This window comes from Myxocyprinus asiaticus, chromosome 42 (assembly GCF_019703515.2).
Source record: "Myxocyprinus asiaticus isolate MX2 ecotype Aquarium Trade chromosome 42, UBuf_Myxa_2, whole genome shotgun sequence".
Taxonomy (NCBI): Eukaryota; Metazoa; Chordata; class Actinopteri; order Cypriniformes; family Catostomidae; genus Myxocyprinus; species Myxocyprinus asiaticus.
This window is the reverse complement of record NC_059385.1, coordinates 30,309,499-30,322,000: the sequence shown is the minus strand read 5'-3', so window position 1 is coordinate 30,322,000 and position 12,502 is coordinate 30,309,499. Positions and strand designations below refer to the sequence as shown.

At 35.3% G+C, this 12,502-nt stretch overlaps 1 protein-coding gene across 7 annotated transcripts in view; it reads left to right on the top strand.

The window, feature by feature from the left end:
• LOC127432328 (protein transport protein Sec31A-like) overlaps positions 1-5,986 on the top strand; it is a 34,989-nt gene extending 29,003 nt beyond the window's left edge. For all 7 annotated transcript variants that reach the window (XM_051683239.1, XM_051683237.1, XM_051683238.1 and 4 more), the window contains 3 exons: positions 1,059-1,178; positions 1,500-1,571; positions 4,767-5,986. In XM_051683239.1, the coding sequence (XP_051539199.1) occupies positions 1,059-1,178; positions 1,500-1,571; positions 4,767-4,946 (372 nt within the window). In that variant the 3' untranslated portion in view covers positions 4,947-5,986. The remainder of the gene's footprint in view (positions 1-1,058; positions 1,179-1,499; positions 1,572-4,766) is intronic.
• The last annotated feature ends 6,516 nt before the right edge of the window (positions 5,987-12,502 follow it).

The window sequence follows — 12,502 nt, the reverse complement described above, 5'->3', positions numbered from 1 at the left end:
AAACGAAGATTTTTAGAAGAATATCTCAGCTCTGTAGGTCCATACAATGCAAGTGAATGGTGATCAGACATTTGTAGCTCCAAAAATCACAAAGGAAACATAAAAGTAATCCATACGACTCCAGTGGTTAAATCCATATCTTCTGGGTGAGAAACAGAACAATATTTAAGTCCTTTTTACTCTAAATCTTCATTTGAAACTAAACAGGCACTACATGTGTCTTTCAGATGTAAAAGTGAAAGTAAAAGTGGAGATTTAGAGTAGAAAAAAAAAAAAGATGACTTAAATATTGTTCTGTTTTTCACCCAGAAGATATGGATTTTAACCACTGGAGTCTTATGGATTACTTTTATGTTTCCTTTATGTGATATTTGGAGCTACTAAGGTCTGATCACTATTTACTTGCATTGTATGGACCTACAGAGCTGAGATATTCTACTAAAAATCTTAATTTGTGTTGTGCTGAAGAAAGAAAGTCTTACACATCTGGGATGGCATGAGGGTGAGTAAATGATGAGAGAATTACAATTTTGGGGTGAACTGTCCCTTTCATGTACATTCTCAATTTGAATTGTCATAAGATTTTGATTAATGTATTTTCATAAATATTAATATCTTAATGTTCTTGTTCCACTGATCCAATACACATTATATAAGGTGATATTTATTAATGACTTAAATAAATGTTATTATAAAGTTTTATCTATTTTCTCAGTTAGCTAAAAGTTGCAAAGTGTGCAAAGTTCTTAGAAAAAGTAATCTTTTTACTCATGTTTGTTTCATGCATTTTTTAACCATTTCCATTTTGTTTTAATGTAACCATCACTACTTACAATTCAATCAGAACTTAGCCTAAGTTGAAAATTGTTCAAAAATGCAATAAAAATGCAATAAATATATTATCTATTAATATAATTTATTATGTATATATAAAACATATTTCACACATTTTTGAAGCATTAGTATCAATACGTTTTCTTGGGGGTAAATATATACTATTTAACCTATCAATGGTCTTGTGTTTTACCTACACTAAACTATTTTGTGGTCTTTCTCAGCCACTTCAGACCATACCCACTGAGAAGATCATTAAGAAGCCAATCCCTGGAGAGCACATGGTTCTGAAGACCACATTTGAGGGTCTGATCCAGAAGTGCTTGGCTGCAGCCTCAGACCCGGTGTGTTCACAGCCAATGAAATGCTACTTGTAGTCTTTTCTATATGATAATGATAATTCTAGATTTAAACTTTGTGTGGAAAGCATATAGTTTTGGCCATTATTGTATATCAGTTAATGTTATTGCTATTCGCTATTGACAAATTTCTATATCCGTGCGTTCCTAGTTTAAATTTTTGTACTTGAGACTAAACGTGACTAATGCATTATTTGTTTGTTTGCAGATTTAGCATTTACAAATTCAGTCTATTTCTAATCAGTTATCAAGTTCACCGGCATTCCAAATAACCGCATTGATTTATTTTTCCCATCGTCCTAACAGCAAACAAAGAGGAAGTTGGATGATGCTCATAAGAGGCTGGAGTTCCTCTATGACAAGCTTAGAGAACAAACTGTGAGTATTTTACTGTTAACTAACACATATTTTCATTTTACCTAGTGTATACTATTTCAAAACCATGTGGCATCAAAGCTTGACTATGAAATAATAGGCATAAAATGCAAAATAAGTTAAAAATTAAATGGAGCTGTTTTCTGAACCTATAAACTTTTTTTTTAATTATTTTTATTATTATTATTATATTTGATACATCAGGCTTTAAAGGTCATTATCATCCTGTTACTCAGCAATTCATATTTGTATAGGGCTTTTGTTGTACAAGTTTCTCTCAGTGGTAAAGCATGGGGTATTATCAGAGGACTCCCTGGGCTTTTCAGAGATACCAAATTTTGGGGAGTTTGGCCATGACAACTTCCTTCCCTTGGTCTTAAAAATGTATAGAAATGTATGACATTACAATTCAGCACATCAAATACAATGTGAATACAATATTTTTCTTTAAAACAAAAACAAAAAAAAACAATTATCTTATGTATTTTATGCACCAAACACTATACTGACATTCAGAGAGGTAAAACTGTAAAACTTCCTTTGCTGGGTCTCAGGACATTATAGTGATAACATCATAATAGCTGTTAATGTAAAACAAGATCTTTAAATTGACATACACTGGCGGCCAAAAGTTTGGAATAATATACAGATTTTGCTGTTTCGGAAGGATATTGGTACTTTAATTCACCAAAGTTGTATTCAGCTGATCACAAAGTGTAGTCAGGACATTACTGATGTAAAAAAACAGCACCATCACTATTTGAAAAAAGTCATTTTTTATCAAATCTAGACAGGCCTCATTTCCAGCAGCCATCACTCCAACACCTTATCCTTGAATAATCATGCTAAATTGCTAATTTGGTACTAGAAAATCACTTGTCATTATCTCAAACACCACTGAAAGCAATTTGGTTTGTTAAATGAAGCTTAACATTGTCTTTGTGTTTGTTTTTGAGTTGCCACAGTATGCAATAGACTGGCATGTCTTAAGGTCAATATTAGGTCAAAAATGGCAAAAAAGAAACAGCTTTCACTAGAAACTCGTCAGTCAATCCTTGTTTTGAGGAATGAAGGCTATACAATGCTTGAAATTGCCAAAAGAAAAACTGAAGATTTCATACAAAGGTGTACACTACAGTCTTCAAAGTCAAAGGACAACTGGCTCTAACAAGGACAGAAAGAGATGTGGAAGGCCAGATATACAACTAAACAAGATGATAAGTACATCAGAGACTCTAGTTTGAGAAATAGATGCCTCACATGTCCTCAGCTGACAGCTTCATTGAATTCTACCCGCACAACACCAGTTTCATGTACAACAGTAAAGAGAAGACTCAGGGGTGCAGGCCTTATGGGAAGAATTACAAAGAAACACAGACATTGGACAATAGATAATTGGAAAAGAGTGTTATGGATCTTAACCCCATTGAGATTTTGTGGGATCAGCTAGACTGTAAGGTGCGTGAGAAGTGCCCGACTGTACAACATGTGGCAAGTGCTACGGGAAGCATGGGGTGAAATGTCACTTGAGTATCTGCACAAACTGACAGCTGGAATGCCAAGGATCTCTTTGAAGTAGTTTAAGAAGTTCTGAAAGTTTTTTTCAAATTGTAATAGTAATTTTTCATGTTATTAATGTCCTGACTATACATTGTGATCAGTTGAATGCCACTTTGGTTAAAGTACCAATTTCTTTCCATAAGAGCAAAATCTGTACATTATTCCAAATTTTGGCCGCCAGTGTGTATATAAATACACATAAACAATCAGTTTGCACTTTAAATATATATAAATAAATTATATGTCAGAGTTTTCAAAGCTCTATTTTTATTTATTTATTTACTTACTTTTATGGTGGGCATTAAATAAATATTCTGGCTTTAAAACAAGTTAAGCTCAGTCGACAGCATTTGTGGCATAATATTTTACCACACAAAAAAATAAAAAATAATAATAATAATTTACTTGCCCCTCAAAAAATCTGTGTTACAATGAGGCACTTACAATGGAAGTGAATGGGGTCAATCCATAAATGATAAAATACTCAGTTTCAAAAGTATAGCCTCAAGACATAAACAATATGCATGTAAACATGATTTTAATGTGATAAAATCACTTACCAACCTTTTCTGTGTAACAATTTTTCAGCTTTGTTGCCATGACAATGTAATGTCAACAAACCCTAAAACTGTCAAATTACGATTGAAACAACTTTACAGCTCAAATAATACATACGTTTTAACAGTAAAATTAATTCGTGCTTTTATAAAATTATAAGCTTCACATTTCTACCTTTTAAACCCTCCAAAAATTGGCCCCATTCACTTCCATTGTAAGTGGCTTACTGTAACCTCCATTTTTGCTTTTATTTATTTTTTTTAAGAAAAGGAGAAACGAGTCAAAATAAATTGTTGCGGTAATCAACATTATGCCGATGTTGTCGATTGAGCTTAACTTGCGCTGAACCCGGAATATTCCTTTAATGGAATGGAATGATGATTGAGAGAGAAAGCCGGATGTATCATATTTGATACGAGCAATTCAACGTGATTTTTATATAAAATAGAGTACAGAATTTTAACTAAGCACAGGTTGCTTATATTCAGCAAATACTATATTTTAAATGATCAGTAACGATATAATTATTGTCATTTATACTTCATCAAAATCAAAAAAGATTTCACATAAAAAAGACGAGTGCTTCTCAATACGAAGACGAACATATCTGAAATTATTTAAAAGGTCTTAGACTTCCAGAAGAGCACGGAAACATCCACCAAGTGGCAGTAGACATCTAGTACATTGCATATGACAGGATTTTCAAAAGTTTTGATCTTGCTGATGATGTAGAGGCTTTAGAAAATCATGTATCATATGTGATACCCACTGTGTTACAGGGTTAAGCAATGCCACTTCTGACTGTCCAAAACCTAGTGAACTGCCTGTGTAGGTCGCATTTTGCAGTTTACCTTTGCATTTATCTCTTTTGTAAAAATGTACCCATAGTCACAGTTTTGTAATGAGACTACTTTAGCCTATTTTAGTTCAGATGTTTCTTGAGAAGCCAACTGACTTGGTAGGCAGTAGACAGCAAGGCAATTCACTAGGGTTTGGAAAAGAGCCATACAATCTATTTTGCACAGTGATTTTTAGTGGTGAGTTTCAGACACGGACTTAGACTTAGTGTGTCTTCTCCAGCTTTCTCCAGCTATTGTAGGTGGTCTACACAATATGGCCCGCAGCATCGAGTGCCGCTCCTACACGGACGGACTCAACATCCACACACACATCGTGAGCAACAGCAACTTCAGCGAGACCTCCGCCTTCATGCCAGTCCTGAAGGTGGTGCTAACTCAGGCCAACAAACTGGGAGTTTGACATCCTGAAAAGTCTCAAACGCACACATATGCACACACACAAACCAGTATTCTCTCAAATCTTCAAGCCATCATTATAGAAGGGCCAGTTGTGCATATATTTTGCCTGTCTTAACAGGTCTTGGATACGTCTCGAGTTCAAGGGCCATTTTTTTAAAGTTTTTAATTTTGTCTTCAGTTTCTTCTTGTATTTTAATGTTGTTATTATATATGTGTAATCATGACAGAGCAGAGTGCAATAGGACTTTCCCCATTTTATATCTGCCATTTTAATTGGAAATGAACTTCGTAAAATGAAATGCATGTTTTGAAGACTAGTCTGATGAGCGAGATCATAGTTGCATTAAGTACACCGTGCATTATGCTGCAGAAGTCTCAGTCATGTTTGATTTTTGTGTCTTTCATGTTTGATTTTTAGGATATCTGGTGTTTACAGAAATCATGTAATTTCAATTGTTTAATGTCTGGAATTATTTGCTGATTATTGTATGACAGTGTCAAATGACAACATGGTGACAAGCAAACATATTTTCAATACATTATATTTATTTGAACAGTTTGATTCAGTATTTGGCACTCATACAATTGGACATTTGGAGATAAATCTTGACTCATGTTTGTGTCATAATGCTGCCTTTCTTTATTGTATGACTCTAAATGTCCATTTTAGAGTCTTGAAAAAGACATGCACCATCTTTTCCTTAGTCTGATAATGGTAACAATATCCTACTTCTAAATTTAAGTGGCTAAAGAAACTAGATCTGATGCCCAGAATTATTATTATTATTTACAGGATAAATCTTAAGCCATGCTACAAAAAATGGAATATGATATTTTTCATAATCGGTAGTTTCATTACACAATCACAACCAGCCATTCCTTCTGTCATTAAGTCTGTTTTGAGCGAGATGTTTCGCATATGGCTGCACAAAAGTTTAGAGGCTTTCTCTCTCTGTACTGTCTCAATAATTGAGCTTGTACTGTATATCTAATGACTGTTTTGCAGTTTGATCTGTTTTATTAAAAACAATTTGAGGGTTACATGTGTCTTTGTATAGATTTGTTGTGTTCTGGGTAGATCTGGGTTGTGTTGGTGTTGGATGTTCAAATTAATGAGTGACAGCTAATCCATTATTATACTCCTGCCACCAAGAATTCTTGTAACACTTTATAACTTTCACTAATAATTCATTTACAAACGAGCAATGCTTAAGAAACCACTGGTTGATTTTCCACTTAATTATTACGATTTTTGGACTGGTTTTTATGGTGGAGTCAAAATGTGGGGCTTATCTGGAATTTGGACTGCTTCTTTTATTTACTTTTGTTACATCAAAATAAAATGTAGTATATGATAATATATAAATTAAAGTTTTATGGCATTTCTAACTGAATGTACACAAGCTAATTATCTGTTATATAATCTAATTGTGTGCCCAAGCTTTTAGCTGGTAAAGATTTGTAATACCAAATATTTATATTATAACTATAAATAAAAAATATTACATATATAATATGCACAATACATTATTATACTTGTAGTAATTGTATTATATTATAACAACAAAATATAGTAAAATGCAACATATATTTAATAGCTACAAATCAATATAGGGTTCAGTAAAAAAGTGAGAATTAAGTTTCTTGATTGATTGCCTTTTTAATATCAGAAGGCAAATAACTGATAAGTATTTGAAAGATTTTTTGCAGTTCTTAAATTACAGAAAATATGGACTTAACCCTCTATGGGACATCTTCATTTATAAATGACGCTATAATTTACTTTTAATAAACAAAAATAATTTTCAACCAATATTTTTTTAATATTTTTTTTAGAAGACATCCAAAGGTGTTTTCTAAATATTTTTGTCATTTTTAAAGAACATTTTACAAAAACAAGACCTCAAACAACATAAATTGTCTCTGTCATGTATGAATGACAAAGTCCTATAATGGGATAGATTTTTCTTTGAATAGCACTATTGTGGTACAGTAGTAGGCTGTATAAGAGGAAGTCTTCATGTCTCTTTTATGTTGATGCTGGTAAGTTTCATGGAAAAGACTATTCCATAGTCTAGAGAGGTCCGTGACAGCAGCGCATCAAAATATGAGGCCAGTAAGAGAGGGACATGTTCAGTATTAGGAGGATAGCAGCAGTGAGAGCAAAGACAGTGAGGAAGAGAATGAGGAGAATGATCAGGAGCGGCCGCCAACAAGTTGCAGGTCAAATTGGGAAGTTGCGGCAAACTCGTCATAAGCTTTCTTGTTTTGGGGGGGTTGTCCTGGGACTGTCTGTGAATTTATTTTGAACACCTTAGGTGACCACCTAGTTCACCTTTGCCTGGAAACAGCCCTGAACTCAACTCCGAACTGTACAGAGAAAGAAATGGAACCGTTAATTGGGACTTTTTTTTTTCCAAATGTCTGTCTATGGGGTTTCTACAACACACTTGTGCTGGCAGACCAACACACATATTGACAAGATAGCTGACACAATGCCAATGAAAAGATGGGAACAAATCAAGAGCAACAGTGAAGTTCTTAAAGATTTAAATAGAACACCAATAAAGCTCTTAAAGTTTTAAAAGGAATGTCCATAAAGGTTTTGAAACACTAAGACATGTTTTTCATTTCAGACACAGAAAATGCATTTGAATGTGTCACGTTTCAGACAATTTGCCAAAAAACATTTACCCTAAAAATAGCACCCCCCAAAAAAGGTCAAAGGTCATAAGGAGAAAAAAAAAAAACATTGGAAAATTATTTTAGACTTAGTTATACTTAAAGAAAACTTTTCTAGCTGTGATTTCATAATTAGTCCCATAGAGGGTTAAGATCACTGTCCCACTTTTGTTGGAGAAAATAAAAATCAGTTGACTGTGACAACTGCCAATGTCGTCCATGCCTAAATCCGCCACTGATTTGTAGCCTATATATTACATAATAGACCTTATTCACGCTAGCGCCATCTTTGATTTTTAATGGGAATGATAACGAGGCTGTGAGGGATAGACTTGGGCTGTCTCTTCAATGGGCTGTAATGCAGTTTATCATTAGTTTGATCATTCCGCGGGCAAAACATTGATAAAATATCTGTCCAAGAACATTCAGTATACAAAGAACTCCAGACAACATGAGTTGTGGAAAATCAGATAGGAGATTTATACAGCTGTATACCGTTCATGCCACTGAAGAGATGGTAAGTCTATCCCTCACAGCCTCGTTGCCATTCTCATTAAAAATCAAAGATGGCGCTAGCGTGAATAAGGACTATATAGTAAGAATGAATTATACTTTTAAAAAAGTATTAATTCTTACGCACATATCATTATGATTTGGGTCAAAATCACCATAAAGTGCCTTTGAGACTTCACAATTTCCAAAAGAAAAAGCTGAGATTTTCCACTTAACTTCAGATTCATTGTATTAAGTAGACTTTAGGCTGTTAGAAATGCATGTTGGTCAAGCTCCAGCTTCTTTTTATAAATTAACTGCAAGCTAGCAGACAATGTACGAGCAAACCGCAAAATATGTCCACCCTGTCATGGATAAATTCAAAGTAGAGTAAATACGTTTTCATTGCGTAGTGATTATAAAATTTTGATTTTCAGAAACATATTTAGTGCCTTTCTCAACAATATATTTTAGTTAATGGGAAAAGACTTTTGATGATAATGAAATTACTGCAAAATATTTGTTTCCCTATCAAATCTGTGATAGTTGCACCTTCTTTTCAGATATCTGGTCAAACTTTCAAACAATACTATTTGGCCCTCATTTGTTTATAAAGAAATCACACAAAAGGTTTTGTTAACTTGTGAAAATAATTTGTTTATTCTCATAAAACATGAAGATGACAGGGTGGACAACAGCATGACAGGGTGGACAAAGGCTTTAATGAGCGAACTAGAAGAGAACACATCATTTATTAAACAACAGAAAACCCTTAAGCAATATAAAAAATGATTTCAGGAATACATTTTCCACATACTTCCAAACAGATGGCTCAATCTCTAGAGAGCGCCTGTTCAGAGCTTGTGGTTCTGGAATTAAGCAAAGTATCTGCCCATCATGGTACCAACTGATGTCCTCCCGGGGACCTCGCCAAAAGAACTTGTTTGTGCCATTGTGGTGCAAACACTTAAATTCACACTGTGCCCTTCCACATCCATGATGACACCTGGGTAGCCTTCATTGTCTTAATTAACAACGCACTACTCTCCAATGAAGTATGCTGACTTGAGGGTGTCTTTCTCTCACTAACTTTAGAATTGGATCAAGGTGGGCCCAGATGGACACAGGGACGTGTCTTCTGGAGGTGATATGGAGCAGAAGGTGTGCGGCACCTGTTCACCTGCAGTGTAGAGCACTCCAGTGTGCAGACTGGCCTGCTGGTGTGAGCCTCCAAAATGCACTGACTGGATTTCTTCACTGAATTTTAATTTTCACTAAAATCCACATGCAAGAGGCACTCGTTGCACTTCAGGTTCCTCCTGAGCTCCCTGTAGACGTCAAACTGCCATTTAATGATTGAAAACATGGCATCTAAAATGGAAAAGCCTCTCCTGGAATGGTGTGTTTAGGTCTTCCTTTGTTGTAGTTATTTCCTTTTTTTACTGTGATTGTTGACATTTTCTCATCCTTCATGATCTACTTTGTCATCCACTGAGATGTTCTCGAATGTTCTCTTACCCAGAAGTTTTCAGCATCAGGTGCCAAGTGTGGAGGCATTCCCTGCACTCACCATAAGCACAGACCTTGGCTTTGGGGTCGCACATGGTTGCTTCAGACATTTCCTCAATATTTCCTGAAGACAGAAACCCATGGTTCTGCAAGGCATTGGCCATAAATTATAAGTTGTCATGTTTTTTGCATAGACATGTGTCATGGTCAGAGGAAAAGGGGGTTACCACCCAAAAGGGTTTGAGATGGCAGAACGAGGTGTGTGACATGTGGCCAAGGTGGTTAGAGAGAAACTTCCTATGCAAGTTCCTCATTGTATCGGTAAGCATCCTCTTCTGCATCTTTGTTTTCAACTGAGTGACTGTTTGTTTGCGGTCTGTCGTCATTCGACTGACATAATCTTGAAGAAAAAAGGATGTAACTTTCTTTTTAATCTCAGTTCGACTGATGCAATTCCTCCCACAGTAGGTAAGATCCACAGGATACTTTGCTCTCTTCTTAGAGTAGCCAAAAACAGTCAGGGCATACTTTTGGAGCTTGTCTTCTTCACTATATTTCCAGTGAAATCACTACACATTTTAAAAGGTACATCGGCTATAATCATTAATTTGTCAGTTATAAAAGTAGTCACAGGTCAAAGTAATTTTCAGAATTATCTAGCAAGGCTAGGTATTGTGTACATTGTAGCTTAAATGCATTCTGTACATTTAAGAGGGTTAACTCAGTGAAGGTACGACGTTCATGGATTCCTTCACGAGTCTCCGTTTCCTGATATGGCTGCGGATTTATACATTTAAGGTCACAAGGTCTTACTTGGCCATTTGGTCTTACAGAGGGTTTACGTTTGTGGAACAAAGAAGGGTTGTCCATATGGGTTAGCTCTGTCATTACAAACCCTAGTTTGAAATTAAGCAGGAATGGTAGAGACGGTCTCCTTCAGCAATTTAGGTGCCATGGATTCGTTTTTATGACTCTCTAATGGCTTGGTGGGTGCTCTCTCTGATCTGTTGAATTTGGTGTTGTGTTCATTTGATGGCTTCGTTCGTGGATAATCCTACAATTGGCACCTTTTGCAGTGACTTAAAAATCACTCTATGACAACATGTGGAAAAATACCAATACAAATAAGATCATAAATATAATTCAACTGCTTCTCTTTGTTTGTTTTTGCATTTTTGTATTTTCTAATATCTTCATTCAGGGATGTATGGAAAAGAAGAGCTCTTTTGATGGGTGAATTCACATTTTGATGACCCAACAAAGCATTGACTGTTGCACGTGGCAATTTGGATGCACTTTCTTTCTTGGCCCTATGGAACTTCTTATATTTCTCACTTTTAGTTTTCTCTTTTGCCAGCTGTTTCTCAAATTTTTTGATGTTTTTTCAGTTTGCTCTTCAAACTCCTTTGAGAGCTTTCCCCTTGACGCCGTTGCCTGAAACACAAAATATTTGTTAGGATTTTTAGTAAGATTTTAGGGAGTTAGTTATCAATATGTCATTTTATGGGGAAATAAACAGTTGATAATTGTCCTTCAAATAAAGCTAAACTTTCTGATAAATCCTATAGCTAAACTTCCATGTTCTAACCTGGAGGGCCCTGGCTCAGGCTGATTTTCAGGAATTTTAGGAGAGTTGGGGGGTGTCTCTGACTGTAGCAAAGCACTGGCCCTGGCTCTGGCTCTGGCTCGCCATTTTGCCTCCTTCCATTTCTTTCTTTTTGCCCTCTTCTCTCTCTCACTGAGCTCATTAACCCACTTCTTCTTTCCAGTCTCTCTGTCTTTATTCCATTTGTCCCTATCTTTCTCAAGGTTCTGTCTGGGTCAGCATCACAATGTTCCCTATATCTCCTTGCTATCTCAGCTCTACTTGGACTCATTCCTGGAAAAAGACAATTCAAAACGTTCCCATACAAACCACTGACTCCCCCTTTAATTAGTGGTCCCGGTAAACCAGGCTTGCCTAGTCTTGTTCATTTACATCTGCACAGCTGTATTTTTTCAAACAGTCAATGAAATCCTTTATTTGGACTTTGTTTTGATCACAGTTTTTATTACATAGAAAAAAAAAAAAACGTTTGTAAAATATTGTCAAATTATCATCATCATCAAAAGGCCTGCTGATACCGATATCGCCAAAAAAGTCCATATCGCCCACTCCTACTATGTATAGCATCTACTGTTATAATATGTGTGTAATAACTGTTGTAATATGTGTAACATTATCAGAATGTGGCAAAAACTATGCACATGTCCTTCCTGTCATGAACCATGTCCTGGAAGGCTTGGTGACAGGGTGGACATTTTTGGATAAAGTTAGCAATTAATGAACACATGGTGGACCTTAAGTTAGCAAAGTGATTCATTGTTGAAGGTGACTGTGTACTGTTTAAAAATATATATTCTGAATTTCTGAAATGTTTTTATTTTAATTAATATTTCACTATGACAGGGCGGACATGTAAAGCTTGACAACATCCAACTACAAACACAATATGATGAAAATTAGGAAATATAAGTGTAGATACTTATTTTATTAAAGCAGTTGTTTTAACCTCCATTGAAGAAAGACAAAATGGTAGTGGTGATGTCACTGATTACATCTGACGGTTTCTTAAAGGGGCAGTTACCCCATAATGACAGGGTGGACAGCAATTTCAGGGACACGTGCAAAATGTTTAATATTATTATGAAAATTGAATACAAATGATCAAAATGACTTGTTTTATCAAATAACTTTTTGAGGACAATAAGAACATTTAAAAAGTATTTACATTTTGTGTCATTTAACCACTTATTACACTCACTGAATTTAGCAGAGCAGTGTGTGGGACATGCCAAAATCAGGAACACCCAATCAAAGAAAATGGTATAAAA